Below are 16,585 nucleotides of genomic sequence, written 5' to 3'. Positions count from 1 at the left end.
TATCGTCCAAATATTTTTTCACAGTTTTTCGTTTCGTCGTCGTTATCCCCATTATTTCCCGATTCTATTCTATTCCCGTCGATTCTATTCGTTGGTCTTAATTGCGAGTCGTTAATTATATCGGCAAACGCGAATTCGTACATACGTAGGACACGCAAACGGAACATGTACGTACGAAGGACGAGCGGAAGAGACGACGGTCAGCATTAAACAGATAATTAAATGGAAGACAATGGGCATTCCAATCAAAATTCAAGGCAGACAGCATTGTGCCACGGCCTTGTATTCCGTTCCCTTTTCTTTTCTCTCGGTTTATCATAAATGAGCGCGTTCTTCTCGCAATTAAGATGTCCGGACAATTTTGCAAAACCATTTTTTATTTATTAAAAATAAAAAATAAAATAAAAGTACGATAGATGCACGATAGAAACGAATTTCTTTCAATTATCGTACATTTCTTTTCATAGTCGTTCTCTCTTTATTTGAAAACAAAATTTATCGTCGCGTTATGCCGATTGACGTGATTTAGAACGATCTCTGTTAGGTATTTATTAGGGATTTGTCTTATCGTTAGAAAATAATTCGAGGCGAACCGGTCGGGTAATTGCCGGAGCCGCGGGCGAGAACTAAAGCTAACAAGCTATCGGGAGAAGTAGAAGGATTTAAATGTACCGCGGAAATTGAAACCTCGTGACATCCTGTCGTAATGAGAGAACAATGTCTGGAGAAACAAAGACGAGTAACAATTGCCACGGTGTCTATCTCTCTGCGAGAATTATACTCTGTCAACCGTTGGCCAGAAAATGAAGTCACGTCGGCGTCGAATAGCGTCGATCGAATTTTCCAATAAATTCCGAATGTTCCGACCGTTGCCTTGCGCACCAAGAAACGCAATTATACGTGTTCGATCATTGCCACGATAAGATCTACTTTTCTAAAGATATATTCCCCTAATTGTCACTCGTCAAACATTCGAGATAGCGAGCGCCATATAATTCGATCGCAGCCACAGGCTAAACGCACCCCATCCGACGTTAGGGGCAGCGATACGAAATCGATCGTCGATTTAAATCCGCCTACTTTGATCGCGAAACTTTGTACCTTCGTCGATTCTATCTCGAATCTATGTAAAATTTCCTGCCAAATTCCCGAAAAGCTGAAAATCGAAATCTATCTTTCTACGAAAATAAAAATTCCTCGGCAAGCAGCTTGGAAACGTCGATCGGACGTTACGAACTCACGAAGAGGCGGAAGAAATATATAGAAATATGTATAGATAACGATGACAGAGAGGCGAGAATCGTTCGGTTATTTATCGTCGCATCAACGTCCGAAGTGAAAAGATCGCTGTGGCTAATTAATTATCCGAACGGCAAGGTAATTCGCGGTACTTGGTCGGCCCATTAATGCAAGCATGCAGTTCGAAGGGTCGTAACTGCTCGCCTAGTTACATAAGTAGGTGCAAGGCAGGAGGCAGCAGGCTGGAGGCGAGATCGTAGGTTTATTGATTCGGTTTTCTCTCGCGGTAGAGTTTTTTCCCTCTCCCACCCCTAGATCCACCCAGTCCTTATCCTACCCGTTTGCTTTCTGTTGCACTCCCACCCAAGCATCGCGACGTTGGAAGTAGGACGCAACCTTCAGGGGCTCTTTCCTTTCCCGTACGACCCTGGCTGACCCAAAACGCTATCAAATTAGTTCCGGTGTATCGGCAATGGTGCTGCTATACTCTTTCGTCGTCGTTCGAACACGACCAACCACGCTGTTCGGTCGTCGGAATAATCCTAACGATCGACTTTGTCCAACGAGTAACCTTGTCTTTCCGTCTTGTTAACTATTCGCTAGAAAGCTTTTTCTCTTTCCGTTTCGTTCCTCTTCCTATGGGCGAACATTTGGAAGGAAGAATTCCTTCCACGATACGCGAACGAACATACAGCATAGGCTGAACGAACGAGAGAACTTTAATAAGCGATCGCGGATATTTTTATCGTTCGACGATATTCACATAGCAAATTTAATAGCCCTATTATCCTGACGATACAATGGCATTATACAGCTCGAGCCTTCCTCGCATAACAATCCAACGTTATAAGGAAGATTTCTCTTTCGGAACATTGCCGTAATACGACGCCTTACTTCCATTCACCGTGCAGCCTATTCTGTCTTGCGAGCGAGTTATTAGACCCGGTCGTTCCATTTCGAGAACAGTTTGATTAACGATTTTCGTCGCGGCTCCGATATAACGACCAACGATCGTGCAACACGATGCCGTCGTAATTTTCATCGTAAATATCACCGTGGCTCTCTTCTCTTCTATTCTCTTCTATTCTCTTCTATTCTTCTTTTCTTATCGCACCCGGAAATACATTCGAAACGTTCGTGTTTGCTCTTCTTACTCGCGCTCACTGGCAACGCTTCATGAATAATAATGCGCCGAGTCGACTTAAATTCGAAGGCCGGTCGAACCGACTGGCAACGATGCAACCGGAAACGACGTTTAAGCCGCGAGGGTGAAACCGGAAAAACCGGACCGGAGCAGATAAAGATCCTGCTACGTCACCGCGCCAACCGACGTAACATAATATTAGCAATCCGCCGCGAAAGCTTTAGAAATCGGATAAAGGAGAACTCTAACGTACAATTAATCATCCGCTATCCTCTTCTATACGCTATTCGCTTCTTCGTTATTCTTTACGCGAATGAGAAATTTAAGGACAACTGTCTTTATCCACCGCGGATAGACGATTATTCCAGACGACTTCGAATGGCTGCGCTAAATCGTTGCTCGAATAATCGGCGCCGCGACGAATAAACAAACTTTGCACGACGATGTAAGTGAATAATATCGCTAAGTAGTTGACAGCGAGATTCGGAGAAAAGTCGCACGATATTCGAGAGGCAGCATCTTTCATTTCCCGTTGAATCCTAAGAATCTTAGTTACTCTGAGAAGCTTTTATCATGCGAATCTTCCCTATAGGCAGCATAGAAACGTAACTGAAGGTATTTTGGTTGGCTTGATATTCTCAATGATATCGTGCGCGTGTTCAAAGTCAAAGATACTGTTTGCTTTGGCCGCTTCGCTTTCTTCGAGATCGTCCAAATTGAAACGGCGTAGAAATAGAATAAAATTAAAAGAATTTGCCAGGCATTTGGAAATGAAACAGAAAAGTAGAGAATCACGGTTTCGCGTCGCAACCGAATCGTAATTATCGTCCGGATCTTTGAACAGTTCGAAACGACGAAATTTGGAAAGAGAACCACTCGCAATTGTTTGGCGAGGAAAACGTAGCGACTCGATGCTTGTTAGGCTGGTTTCTTAACCGTTTGGCTTCGACCAAGGGTCAGAAACGAGGATGATAAATCTCTGGCGATTCGCGCAACCCGAGGCAACGATGGAAAACGTTCGATCGAATTTATACGTATCGCCTCGACGAACAGCTTGTTCCAATGGCAGAAAAATTCCGCTCGATAGAAGGAAAAAGCTTGACCCAGGCGCGTCCGATATTCCGACGTTTTCTGAACTTTCGACGAGCTGCAATGTAATCAGCTTCGAGCATTCTCGCCATCGAAAGGGGAAGAAGAGCAGCAGGAAGAAACGTCGACGTCGGGAGTACGTCGAGCCAAGATACGACGTTAATGTCCACCTACGTTGCCGTTTCGAAAGGTCAAGCAGGAAAGGACCTCAAACGCTTTGACGTAGCGTCGACCAAAGTTGATTAACCCAGCCTCATTTTCTGCAAATTTACGTCGCGCGTTACGTAAAACGTGGTTCGATCGTGAACCGACGCGATTTCTTTTCAGAAATTCAGAATTCGAGTTCGCGTTACTGCGTGCAGAATCGGAGAAATAATTTGGCCGACCGAAAATTATCGTCGAAGATGGTTGTTGAAAAAATGCAGGGCAGAAATATAGGAGCAGATCGATAAATAGAACGATGTACAGTATGTGAGAAGGATACCTAACGCAACAGCCTCTTTAAACTCTCCTTTGCAGTCTGCGAAAGACGCGCCACCCTTAAATTGCATTTGAATAAAGCAATTTGTGCACGCAGCGTAATTCAATTCGGCCTTCTTGCTAGTTTTCGCTACGCGAAAGCACCGATAAATCAACCAGTTGCGCCGCGCATCGGGCCGAGCACACCCCTGCGATATAACCATATGGCTTAATTTCGTTCGTTTCGCTCTGTAATTCCCACCACCGGCGAAAAAAGAGGAACGCCTTGCGTCCAAATCGCACCAACTACTCCCTACGTTTAACAGACGCGATCACTTTGTTCCCGATGCCGATATGCGATCGTTTCTATTCGTTCGATGATAATTAATATTTGTTGTCGTAGTACGAGCGATACGACAAACCTTTCAACGAATAAAAACACGATCTACGTGTGTACGATGTACCGTGCTGAAATATACATGTTTGAAGGAAAACATCCGAAATTGCTTCGTACAGACTGACGCGACAAACAGCGCAATAGTATGGAACGGTCTAGGGCAACACGAAATTCCAAATCGCATAAAATCAATAAACGATTACGCTAGGACTCCGTATAACGCGGTACTCGTACAACTCGATTTCGAAAATAATTTGCAAAATAGCCAATGCGAAATACGGACATTACGCTTAAGGAAACATTTGACGAGTTCGTATACGTATTTTCTTATTTATTGTCCAAATACGTCCGTATTTATTATCCAAATTTTCCAAATTCCCCGATTAATACCGCGTCTTTGAAATTTCCAGCGAAACGAACGCTCGTCTCGTAACGAACGTTTGAACAAGGACAAAGTTGGATAGACGCGTCACCTCGAAGGCCGTCTAGAAGAAAACGGCGAGGAGAAATCAATAAACCAAATCCCCCGAAGCTAACGAGATCCAAAATTGTAACATCATCCATGGCCTGTGCCTGTTAACCGTGAAACGCGTGCTCGCTCTCTCTCTCGTGTCCGCGATCAAACGAGCCACGGTGGTTTGCGTGTTATCAGTAGTAGGCTATCGAATTAGGCAACAGGGAAGGGACGGCGCAATTAATCGGCAATCGCGTTCGATCGCCTCCGTTCGACGAGATCTCGCGTCCACATCGCGCGTATACCTGGAACAGTTCACTTTCGATACGGTCTTTCTTCCATCGTCTCGTATCTCATCGTGTAACATCACGACGAAACGATTCGACGATCGACCGCATCGACGAGGAAAATGTAAAGAAACGACGTGGTTTCCGGTAGTCGAGAAACTTCCGTTGGGACGCGTCTCGCGAGAGGAAGCATAGGATAAAAACGAAACGCACAGATGGTACAGATCAAGGCAGGTGAGACAGCTATATGCTATGGAACAGCGCTAAAGAAAAGACACCGAGCAGCCAAAAAATGAAAAACATTGCAGTCGTGTACACGTATGTGTGTATATGCCATATAGAGAGTGGCTCGGTGGCCAGGAGTAGCTCGATTTCAGCTTGTTAAATAGTTTCAACGAGACTTACGAGAGAAGGAAAGGCAGACGTTTTCCTTAGTTAGCAGATTCTTTACTTTACGCGTCTTTCACGGATAGTACCGTTATTTACTGCCTTTGAAACCTATAGCTTACGTTAAACATAATCGTGAAAAGATTACCCGAAACATATGTTGTTGTTCCGAGATGCGATCGACTATTCGAAGCAAATTTTTAGTCGCGTATATCGAAATGTAATTCGTACGAAATTAATTATTAAATTATTCGTTCTTCCCTATGTGTCTTCTTTTTTACGAAAAGAGAGCTAATCGATGTTTTATTCGTTATTTAAAAAAAAAAAAAAAGATGCTATTTCGTTACGAATAAAAATCAATAGAAAACATAAAAGGAAACATTAGACGTTAAGATGGAGTGTAAGACAAGGTTCGCAGTTCCTTCGGGTCGCGTAAAAGTTCGCTGAAACTATTTACTTCCGGTTACGTAGCTGATAATCGAACTAATCCTTAATGCATCGGCAGCATTGTGTACATCGATACACGATATATACACGTTGTATGCGTATCACGAGGTAGAATCGCGAAGGGGGGATGTACGTGGTACACTGTTCGAGAACATCTATTCAGCCGAACATCTATAAAAACACCAGATAAAGAGAAAGAAACAGAGATAGATATATAGAAATACAGGTACTAGAAGAGAGAAAGAGAGACAGCCATCTCACCGCCCGCCACAGCTCAAAGCACTCACGAAATATTCACGGGGGAGCACGACAAAAGAGGGCCACCGTCGGCTCTGCTTTTTGCGCGAATATTTTACTCCATAACTCGGGGATATACGTTATGAGGCTACGTGTTTTTATAACCTAAAAAAGCGATCGCACTGCTCCGTATTGTTCGATGCGATGTACCCGGACCGGTGAACGCCGTGGTGCCACCTGACAGACTCCGGGAAATTTGAGAAAACAGGATTTCCTTCGGCCCATGCGCGAGAACTTTAATCGAATTTTGGCTCGCAGTGCCGACAACGGACGCGTCTTCGCCTCACTGCACACGAGTATGTGATTCGAAGTTCAAATTTTTCCCTCCCGTTATATCGAAACCTATCGAACGAGTACCGAATCCAAGGTAACTTTCTCAAGTAGCGTTACGCGCATTGTCCTTTCTAATGATTACATTTCGGGGCAACGAGTAGCTAAATAGCAAAGTTTTTATTTAAAAAAACAGTTCGCTTGCGCGGTACGTTTCAAGCGCATGACGAATGACGACACTTTCCACAGCGGTGGATACGAAATTTACGACCTTCGGTATAGTCGCGAAACACATCCTTTTGCTTTTTGTTTGTTAACTTAATTCGCGTCTTTTTGCCATAAATAACACGGTTCGTCGAATTCGCTTACCTTCTTTCTCGCCTCGAAGACATTTCCTTTTTTGTGCAACAAAGTCTTGTAAAATTGACACTACACTGCATACAACACACTCGCGCGCTAAATGAGCTGTAACTGATCACTGGAGCCGCGCGACGACAAAAGTATGTATTTGGCGACATCTGTCGACGAACGTTTGAAGTAATTGAAATTTGAACTAATTAAAACTTAAATGCGATATAATTATTTTATGCGATTAATATTGTAATTCTTGCTAGATACTAAACAAATACTTTTACCGTTTTATATTTGAAATGATTGTATATACATCCATTATGTAAAAATCGAATACCTAACTTATATTTGTTAAAAAATAAAAAGGAATATTTATGGTTGTTTCTTTATTAAAAAGTATAAGTACTAATATCGTACTTGAACAAATAATTATCGATCTTAGCATTCTTGAAAATTAAAAACAATTGCGTTGATACTACGATATATATATCACGTGGTGCCCAGCAGAACGGCAGAACCGCTCCTTAGTCCGTGACAATGGCTGCTCCAACCAAAAAACGTGACCAGCGACTTTTCCCACTTTCCAGGGACGATGATCAAAGTTCGTCAAGTAGTGAGAATGACGAGAAGGAACCATTGGAAGAAGAGGTAAGGAATTTGAGTGAAAAAAATCAGTATAAAATGTGATTAGTCGGTCTTAACCCTACTTTCGAGCACGCGGTCGTTGATTCACATTTATTTGAAAGCTGTCTTCGAGACAATTGACATTCATCGAAAATGAAACATAATAATTAAGTACGCGTATAATCTTTAGCAATTGTGGAAATCACTCGTACAACTGTCATAACCAACAAAGTGCCAATTCCATGAGAGCATTGTTAAGCAAATACAGTGTTGTAAGTTATTAACCCCTTGTCTTACGATTTATGTTCCAATAGCGCGTGTCATAAGCAACGACATGGTCGGTCTCAGGTCAAGCCATTTGACAGTTTGGCTGAGCGCTCGAAATCGTGCAAATCATGTGTAAGGTACAACTAATTTTATTTTGCAAGATAATTGATAAATAATTGCTACCGATTGATCATCGAACAAAAAAGATTTATTACCTTGAAGTAAATAATAAATCAATAACATCGACGTACCATGTCTCTCACGCGTCTTGTTGATGTTTGGCCCTATCGACGTACCACGTCCCTCACACGTGTTGTTTATATTCGGCCCGATCGTCGTACAACGTCTCTAACACGACCTCGCAGATTAAGGGGTTAATGACAAAGACATCTTTAATTTGTGATAAAAATTATTTATAATCAAAGAAAATGTGAATTTATTTCGATTTGTATTCTGTAATTAAGTTAAGTATATTTTTTAAATTTCATATTTCACAATTAATATGTCATAATACAAAATATTAAATATAAATAAACGTTAAAGTATAAAATTCTTTTTTATATTTAGGGAATGGAAATTCAAGTAGACTTTGAAGGAAGATATCCAGTGGATCCGGATTATCATGGCATTAAGACCTTATTACAACAATTGTTTTTGAAAGCTCATGTTGATTTAGGTGGTCTGGCAGATTTAATAATCCGCGAAAACTACGTAGGTTCGGTTGTCAAGCAATCGGCGGATTTAGATGAATCGGACGACGAAGATAACGATGTCAACGACGTGTTTGGTATTACTACAGTAATTAATTTATCTTCTAAACAGGTAAATATATTGTATATAATGTCATTTAATTAGTACAAAAGTCATCCGGTGATGCGCAAATTGGTTTATTTCAGAATTATCCTTGTATACAACAACTCAGAGAATTACTGACGCAAATGGCAAAGGAACATGCGACGGACACAGTAGATACTATGATAAAAAATCTTCTCGAAGACGAGACGGAAGTATTAGGTTTATTGATCAACGAAAGATTTGTTAATATTCCAGCACAGATATCCGTGCCACTTTTGGAAAATTTAATGTCCGATATAAAAAAGGCAAATAACAAGAAGATGCCTTTTGATTTTTCATATTATATATTAATCTGTAAATTCTATAAAACAAAAAGACCGGAACTAGTTAAGAGATCAAAAAGTAAAAAGAAAGATAATACGTGTGAACAGGTTATTGTATGGAGCAATCCGGAGGAAGAAATTTTTGCGCAGGAAGCAACAATAAGTTTTGAATTTTCAGTCGAGAAAGAATCGGACAGTGCTGTATCTGGAACGTGGACTGAGTCTGACGATGAAATGACGCCTTACAGGAGAGTGCTTCTCTTCGAAGCTTTCAGATTACAATCAATTATCGACAGAATAAAAAGTGAAGTACCTTAATCAATTTGAAGGACTAACGTTAATTCATCTCATATTCCTAAGAAAAAAAAAGAACAAGCACCTTCCTTATGCGTACCAAAGGAAGATATGCGCTTTCGAAAGTTGGTTTCTTTGACGATCTATTGTACAATGAACTACTATGTTTTACATGTAATCAGCTTTTTATAATACACCTTTTCGTACTGCTTACTGCAAACTGTTTCCCGTCACTTGCCCTGTAACCATCTGTTATTCATTCTCTTTATGCCTAAAAGTACATGAATACTTAGATCTTTCATGGACCGTCAATGTAGATACTACGTTTAGTGGTAGAAAATTTATTTTCCATCTAAATAAATAATATAAACATTCTTGTAGAACAGATCTTTGTTTAAAAAAATACGCGTCGCGATTAATGTCCGAACAATGGCACGTAACTCGTGCCCGAGGTGTACAAATTTTTTACATATTACCGACAGCATCTACTTTTACGTCGATGAGTCTGTTGATTTCAACGATTGCTTTATCGGCTTGGCTCTTCTTCTCATGGTACCCAAAATATTTAACATTTCCGAGACAGCGGGCGGCGCGCTTTCCGCTTCCTGTCGTCTTTTTCTCTCCTCTTCCCTTTGTTTCTGCAACGAATCGTTTCACTTGAGAAACGTAATTTACGTATAAAAAAATAACGTCCACGATTGCACAAACTTACATCCGTTTGCTTCAACGTGAAGCGTCCACCTTTTATTTGGTTGATAATGTCGTCGATAGCTGGAACGATTAAAAAATAAATATAACGCACGATATTAGCACAGTTGCTCAACCACCTGCAAAATCTAAAACATAATTACCAGGCTGTTGCGCAACCGTCGGTGTTTTTTTCGTAATTCCAAGCATGTTCTCCATGTCAGTCACCGCGTTTCGTTCCGAATTAATTTTTTCTTTCGTCAGCAATTTTATCGACGATTGTCCACCGTTGTTGAACATCGGCGGCGGCGGAGGTGGAGGCAAAGGGGGTGGTGGTGGCCTGGAAAGCTTTTCTTCCAGCTCACTGATCTTCGCCTTCAAAGTTTGAACCACTCCTTCCAGAGTTTCCACCGACTTTTCCGCCCTTTCTGCCCTTTGCGTTACAACTTCCAACTCTGACTCGGCCAGCTTTAACTTTTCCTCTACTATTTCGAACTCGACGTTCGACTCTTTCTCCTCCAACTTCTCCTCCAGCATCTGTATGTGAGAAGCATGGTTCTGTTGCTCTTCCTCCAATAGTCTCTTCAAAGACTCCACCTCTTGTAGAACGGTTAATAATCTTCCATTAGGGTCATCGCCAACTTCAGCCATCAAGAGTGCGCTCTGATGAGCCAGCACGTTTCTTTCCTTTTGTACCTGTTAAAAGTACGACACAGAATGCCTGTTATAAATTTTTATGCATAATTCTTCTCCCTCAAGATTCTGGGGTAAGTGCCGAGTCGTCCGACTCGGTGCTTTCGCCAGATCGTCCATCACCTTTCCCACTACGTGGCCAGACCCTTCTAGGACATTCTTATCGTCCTACAAACGCCGCGGAATGTCACGACATCGAACCATTTCTAAGAATCAATTAGAAAAATGTCGCTCTCTTTATAAGTACGAAGACAGGAAACTAGAACATGGTATCCAAGCTTGGCGTGGATACCGGTAGCATACCTCTATAGAGGACGTGACTCTAACAAACAGCCATATTAAAGGCATCTTACCCTTTCGGCCTCTATCTTCATAATCTTCGCGTTTTCTCTCTCGCGATCGCATTGAGCTTTCAACGCTTGCACCTCCTCTGCAACCATCTTCGTCACCCTCTCCATGTTTTCTTTTTGCACCTTCATCTCGTTCACCTTCTCTTCACCTAATTGGAAAGTTTCATTATTATATATTATTACACGAACGTTGGAGAATCGTACAGATGTTTCCAATTACATTTTCGTCTGAGAGTTCTCTCCTCGTCCAACTGCGTGGTCAAATGCGTCACTTGTTCTTGAGCTTCAAACTCTTGAAGGCGCGCGGAATGCAACTCCGTCTGAAGTCTCGCTATCTCTTTACTTAATTCTGCAAATTACCCGCTCTTATAAATAACTTGCATAATTAACGGTGAAATTGTAAGCCACTAATCTCTGTTTATACCTTTCACCGTTTCTCTCAACTGATCAAGATCTTCGAAATTCGAGTCAACTTCGTCCGCTATCTCAAGGTCTAGAGAGCCTTCCGGATTCGATTGCAGGAATTTTTGAGTTATGATCTGCGATCTTCTCTTTAGTTCGCGATTTTGTCTGTACCACTGAAAGTGATTTTAATTTATACGATAAATTATGCATAGAATTGCCTGCCCAGTTGCAACCTTGGAAACTGATTTTTCCTCTTATGCGATATTAAGTGTAATAATAACGATTATATAGAAACAATGAAATACGCGAGCTCTGTATCACCGTATCTACAATTATAAAAGCGAAACGGACTGTTTTAGATTTACCTGCGATGCTTGTTGCATGGCTTTATGCATAGCGCCTGTCTCAGTTTCGTATTGATGCTTCAGTTGTTCGTATTCTTTGCACACTGCCTCGGAAACTGTAAGAAAATCAAGGAATTCGTTAGATAAAAATAAGGAACGTCGGAAAAGATTTCTGGAATGTATAAACAACTACCTGTTCGCAGCTTTTGAAGTCTCTGTTCTTTTTCTTGCACTTGCGACTGTAAAGTGCTATTTTGTCTCTGTAGTTGTTGATATTTCTTCTCCAAGTCGGCATGTTCCTTGCTTGCTGCGATAAAAAACGTTTATTACAACTTTAATAGTTTAATTGCAAATGTACTCGCAGATGCAGACGTCACGATACTCAGGTGATATTTTATTCCGATTAATCTATAATTTCATCGCGTATGGCCAATGACTAAGAAACGTCATAGAATTCGTTTCGCGTGCACGAGTGAATCACGACCGAATAACGTTTAAGTTGTATGATTGTCGGATGATTGGCCATGAACTACAACCATGCATCAGCCACTTCCCTCTCGCTGTACGTATCGTGCCTTGCTCTTATTTTACGTAAGTCCATTACACCTTGATCTTTCTTGCAATAACAGCTTAATCGATTCGAAGAAACGAAGTTGCTGTTAGAAATTGATCGCGTAAAAGTGAGAAATAAGATCGCAACGAGAAACAACTATATGAAGCACGTGTCGAAAAAAAAAGAAGAATAAAGGAAGAATAAAGATGTACGAAAGGAAAGTTGTAACTACAACCGGCGCCGTTCCATATTTACCAACCTCCTATCCCAACTGTTTAATCGAATTGATGTTCGCAAGCGGAGGGAAGAAGCCGTGTTTCGTCACTTCGTTAATGATGACTAATGGAATCATAATAAAGTTCTCTAACGACTTTAGGCGGCCCATACAAACGCTCATTACGCCGCGAAACTTATTACTAATTATTAATTACCGGCCTCGCTCTTCTGTAGCAACAATTTCCTCCTCTTCTCCGATTCCTCGTATTTGCTCTTCCACTTGCTCTCCAGGCTATTGCTCCTGTTCAATTTCGCGACACCGACCAGCTCGTTCGTCTTGCAGTTAGTAGTAGTGTGGAAAGCAAGTTTCTCAGTCTCGGAGTTGCGCATCTCGATGCTCGAGCTCGACAAATTATTGTTCCTCGATCGTTGCTGCTGAACGGAAGCGTCGAGCTTCTCGAAGGACGCCCTTTGAGCGGCGACCGACACTCCTCTGTGCGACAGCTTTTCGAAGGACCCCCTGCGGGATGGGGGACACCTTTCTTGGGCTTTAATTGCATTCGATATCCTCGGCACCGGAATGTGCGAGTGAATTACACTCGAGGATGTCCTCGCTGGCTCGGTGTTCAAGACGATGTTCAGTTCCGTTTTATTCATGTCGTCTCTGCGAACAGACGATATATTTGCTTTCGTGAGAGTCTTGCCTTTCCGTCTCGTTGATCGACCTTGTACAGAACGGTTATAACACTGTACGAAATTTCACGCTTATATCCCGCGAGACTCGAAACTCATCGATGATACACACTATAGGTATATTAGAAAGACGTTGATCAGAAAACTGAACGAATCTATGCATATTGGAACGTGAAAGGGTATTCCTATCGAAGCGTACTCAAACAGTAGAGGGTTAATAACATCGTTTTCTAAAAATACGCCTATCGGTCGCACCCCCTGCGGCCACAAGGCGCGTTAGAAATAGCCGGCTCTGTCAAAATGTATTCGTGACTAATCTCGATTCCACGAATCTCGAAGTACCCGGTATGGGAAGATAAGGTGCTTTCCGAGCCGCCACGCGAACTTACCGGGAAATGATAAACGCGTTACGTCCAACGAATCCCGAATCAAGTTACCGGTAATTGTGAAGTCAGTTGGTTCGGCGAGTCTAACGTTTCTCTTACGGAGGTTCTCGATAATAAACGATCGGCCAGGAAAATACATATCGTGCCGGTTCGAGGCACGCTTCGTAGCACGTCGATCAGCGCGAATCGATGAAACGCAATACCGATGTCAATTGTAATCGGACGAGCCGCCGTTGTCGCGATGACCACTCCTCGAATTTTAAATGTTATTTCTGTGATATATTACGTCACCGTCCAATTGGTCCCTATCATTGTTACCGACACTGTTGCCCGTCAGACAGATGCATCCGTCCAACGAATTTCCACCGTATTACTTGGTTTATGCCAGCTTGATTTAACGGTCACGCGTGAAAACGAGAAACAAAGAAGCGCATCGTATTTACTTACGCGTCCAACGTTCCAACGCGAGACTACGAGGACACGTGTTGTTAGACTTGGTGGGAGCCAGCTAGATCTCCCGCAAACATTTCAAAGTTGATTCGTTGGAATGTACGGGCGACTGTTGCTCGTGAGAACGATCGTTAGTGTCACTGCGGGCCGCGTCATTCTAGAAAATCCGGTGTTTCGATAAATGGCTTAGGTTAACGACCGCCGGAATCTAAAAGCTTTTTTGGATCATTTGCATGATCGCTACGGAAGTCCTCGATCGTTATAGATCGCGATTAGTCCAACGTTACTTCTTATCTCGTTACGGCGACGCTTATCGTTAATTCCAAAGTATCTAACTGTAAGAAAACGTATAACGATGTACAAATACTTGGACGAATTGGAGTATCGTTTACGGGTTAGAAAGAACGATGACGCCTTCCTTCTGACGAACGCTTTATCTACCGCGCACCGCAAAATCTGTTCCGCAGACGTCCTCGCTGTCTTATGGCAATACCAAAGATTTCGTTGGCGTTTTTACACCAAGCCCAACTATTTTTAATTCAAGCTTCGCGTCCCGTGAACCCGACAACGACGACGGACGCGGCATATCGAGGAAGAGCGAAATGATAATTTGAAACGTGCCGTGTCATGCAAGCGTCAACGCAGCGGGTCGACGGTCACGTAGATCGTTGCACTTTTCCGTGCGTATATGCCACTTGCAATTCAATTGATCACCTTGCTGGTATCGTTTCACCATTTACGTTGGTCGATCGATAAAGGAACGACGATCGGTTGACGCCTTTGTCCATGGATCTGGACTAGGACCAATTTCTGTGCGCGCAGACGTACGACGAGACTGTAGTAAGAGGCAAACGTTTTCCAAGAGCACGATTGTCGGTCAAGAAAGCACGTCGGGCGTAATTTTACGGTTACACGTACGAATGGCAGCATCACCTGCCGCATTGCCTCTACGGGAAGTCTATGAAGTCCTTTCACTTTTCCTGTTTCGCGCTGGTGGATGTTGAATGCTGTCAAACGGTGTTCTTTGCGCCGTGCATACTTTCGTTCGACGCAATTTCCCGCATTCTTTTTATCAAAAACAAACGTTCACGATTACGTATGTCGCTTTGCGACGATATTACGAGGTACGCGATGCAGGAGGAGAAGAAAGAACGCAGAGACAAAAACGGAATAAACTGTGCGACTAGAAACTTACGATCTATAGCTGGCAAGTTCGACGCCAATATACCGATCGATATATCACGATCGGGCACGTAGCTGCATTTTTACAAACCGACTGAACGACGATCAAAGAAATATAACAGAATATCACTGTGCAACGAAGGATATGTTAATGGAACTACGGTCCGATGAGCGAGGTAGCGAAGAATGACAGAAAAGAAGAACGAAGATGCGCGTTCTCCGACGTTCGCGCGCATACTGCTCGCACGGCTGACCGTAATGTCACGTTATCTCAAGAGGTACCAGACGACTCGAAAGAGCCCGAGATTGCGTGCCCTTCCTTTAATGAAAGACGTCGGTGTGTGCGTTAGTGGCCGCAAGGTTTTCTCATTGTCAGCGAAAAATCGCGCCTCGCACGCCATACTTCTTTCGTTTACGCACAATTTCGCGATATATTTCGAAAGAAATGCCAATTGCCCAGCTTCAGTTATCCCGATAAAAGGACAATCTATTTTTCCCCCTTTTTTATTTCTCTGTTACTTGTTTACGCGCCGGTTTTCCTATATTATCGTAGCATATCGAGCCTCGCGTTATTTCAATTAATCTATTAACTGTTCTTGTTATCTCGTAAAGTGGCAACAAAGATGGCTGGTCACCGATGTTTCTTTAATGCCAATAAAAGGAACGAAGAAATGTTTTCTCGTGTAATTGGCCTCTTCTTGCGCAGTGCATCGAGTAGCTCGCTTTAATAACGCGTTATCACCGAATCTGTCAGCCGTGAAAGACTCTTGAGAATATATACATATATATATATATATCGTTGCTTCGTACGGAATCGTGTAAGTAGGTACATATGCCCACGATCAAAAATTTCCCCAAGAGAATGTGCAACGGCACGCGTCTCTGCTCCACGCGTAACATTGCTTAATGATCGAAATAATCATGGAATTCGTTCGCCAGAATTTGCTCGAGTTATCGACATTGACAAACACCAAGTGTGTACTTTATACATACCGCGACGAATAACAGATTTCGGTGCTCTTCGAGCAGCAGGTTTCATAAATTTTACTCGAAGACTACGATTGATAAAATTACGAGGATTAATTCAAGGATATTCGAGGCAATAAAGAAGACATTTCTTTACTCGAGCGTACTGCTAATCTTCTGTTTCGACGCACGGGTTTTGCCTCTTGAGCTTCGATTTAATTGGTCGGCAATGCAGATGCAGATGCAGATGCAGATGCAGATGCAGATATCATGCACTAGTTGTCAAAGTATGCATAAGTCAGGTACATTAGTTAAACGATACAATGATCTCGGTTCCCCTGCGATACGCTTGTTTTTTCTGTCACGCAGCTGCATGCATACTTGCGAAAAAACTGTACAAACATAGATACAGCGTCTACATACATACGTGGACTTGAGTCATGATTTCTGAATAATCGTTGAAGCCGAGTCTTTGTCTCGGTTCGGTTGCTATGAAAGCCCGTCCACGCCTTCGAGACTCGAACCGATGTAAATGC

The 16,585-nt window shown here is 42.4% G+C and overlaps 3 protein-coding genes across 5 annotated transcripts in view; 1 reads left to right on the top strand and 2 right to left on the bottom strand.

Moving 5' to 3' along the window:
- Positions 1 to 6,936, bottom strand: part of LOC117210907 (protein Skeletor, isoforms B/C) — a 52,101-nt gene extending 45,165 nt beyond the window's left edge. Inside the window, exon 1 of one of the 2 annotated variants that reach the window (XM_033454347.1) lies at positions 6,840 to 6,936. The gene's annotated coding sequence lies outside the window, so the exon portion shown is untranslated. Of the gene's footprint in view, positions 1 to 6,305; positions 6,506 to 6,839 lie in introns of those variants that run through there. The other variant, XM_033454344.1, reaches the window with a different exon arrangement.
- Positions 6,937 to 7,328: 392 nt separating this feature from the next.
- Positions 7,329 to 9,344, top strand: LOC117210916 (protein BCCIP homolog). 2 transcript variants are annotated; one of them, XM_033454367.1, is made up of 3 exons: positions 7,329 to 7,469; positions 8,280 to 8,534; positions 8,609 to 9,344. In XM_033454367.1, exons 1-3 carry the CDS (start codon positions 7,359 to 7,361, stop codon positions 9,146 to 9,148), a joined length of 906 nt encoding a protein of 301 aa, XP_033310258.1. In that variant the 5' UTR covers positions 7,329 to 7,358; the 3' UTR covers positions 9,149 to 9,344. The 2 variants fall into 2 exon arrangements, with proteins under 2 accessions (XP_033310258.1, XP_033310259.1); XM_033454368.1 differs by lacking the exon at positions 7,329 to 7,469 and adding an exon at positions 7,916 to 8,176.
- Positions 9,345 to 9,449: 105 nt separating this feature from the next.
- On the bottom strand, positions 9,450 to 15,063 carry LOC117210908 (shootin-1). Its single transcript, XM_033454349.1, has 10 exons — positions 14,616 to 15,063; positions 12,588 to 13,036; positions 11,797 to 11,910; positions 11,625 to 11,719; positions 11,279 to 11,432; positions 11,075 to 11,203; positions 10,858 to 11,003; positions 9,976 to 10,507; positions 9,837 to 9,895; positions 9,450 to 9,762 (listed from the first exon to the last, which is right to left on the bottom strand). Exons 1-10 carry the CDS (start codon positions 14,687 to 14,689, stop codon positions 9,616 to 9,618), a joined length of 1,899 nt encoding a protein of 632 aa, XP_033310240.1. The 5' UTR covers positions 14,690 to 15,063; the 3' UTR covers positions 9,450 to 9,615.
- Positions 15,064 to 16,585: the final 1,522 nt, after the last annotated feature.

Source organism: Bombus bifarius, unplaced genomic scaffold (genome assembly GCF_011952205.1).
Source record: "Bombus bifarius isolate JDL3187 unplaced genomic scaffold, Bbif_JDL3187 scf7180000008213, whole genome shotgun sequence".
NCBI classification, from domain to species: domain Eukaryota; kingdom Metazoa; phylum Arthropoda; class Insecta; order Hymenoptera; family Apidae; genus Bombus; species Bombus bifarius.
Note: the sequence above shows the minus strand (reverse complement) of the source record. Positions and strands in the feature narration are given on the sequence as shown.

What these genes read in the sequence shown, in the direction of transcription:
- LOC117210916 (XM_033454367.1), top strand. Translation starts at nt 7,359, where the DNA reads ATGGCTGCTCCAACCAAAAAACGTGACCAGCGACTTTTCCCACTTTCC. An exon ending in AGGAACCATTGGAAGAAGAG is followed by an intron (nt 7,470 to 8,279) that starts GTAAGGAATTTG and finishes TTTTATATTTAG; the next exon opens with GGAATGGAAATTCAAGTAGA. An exon ending in TTAATTTATCTTCTAAACAG is followed by an intron (nt 8,535 to 8,608) that starts GTAAATATATTG and finishes GGTTTATTTCAG; the next exon opens with AATTATCCTTGTATACAACA.
- LOC117210908 (XM_033454349.1), bottom strand. Translation starts at nt 14,689, where the DNA reads ATGGACAAAGGCGTCAACCGATCGTCGTTCCTTTATCGATCGACCAAC. An exon ending in GTTGAGAGAAACGGTGAAAG is followed by an intron (nt 11,204 to 11,278) that starts GTATAAACAGAG and finishes GGTAATTTGCAG; the next exon opens with AATTAAGTAAAGAGATAGCG. An exon ending in TGAAGATAGAGGCCGAAAGG is followed by an intron (nt 10,508 to 10,857) that starts GTAAGATGCCTT and finishes TACTTTTAACAG; the next exon opens with GTACAAAAGGAAAGAAACGT.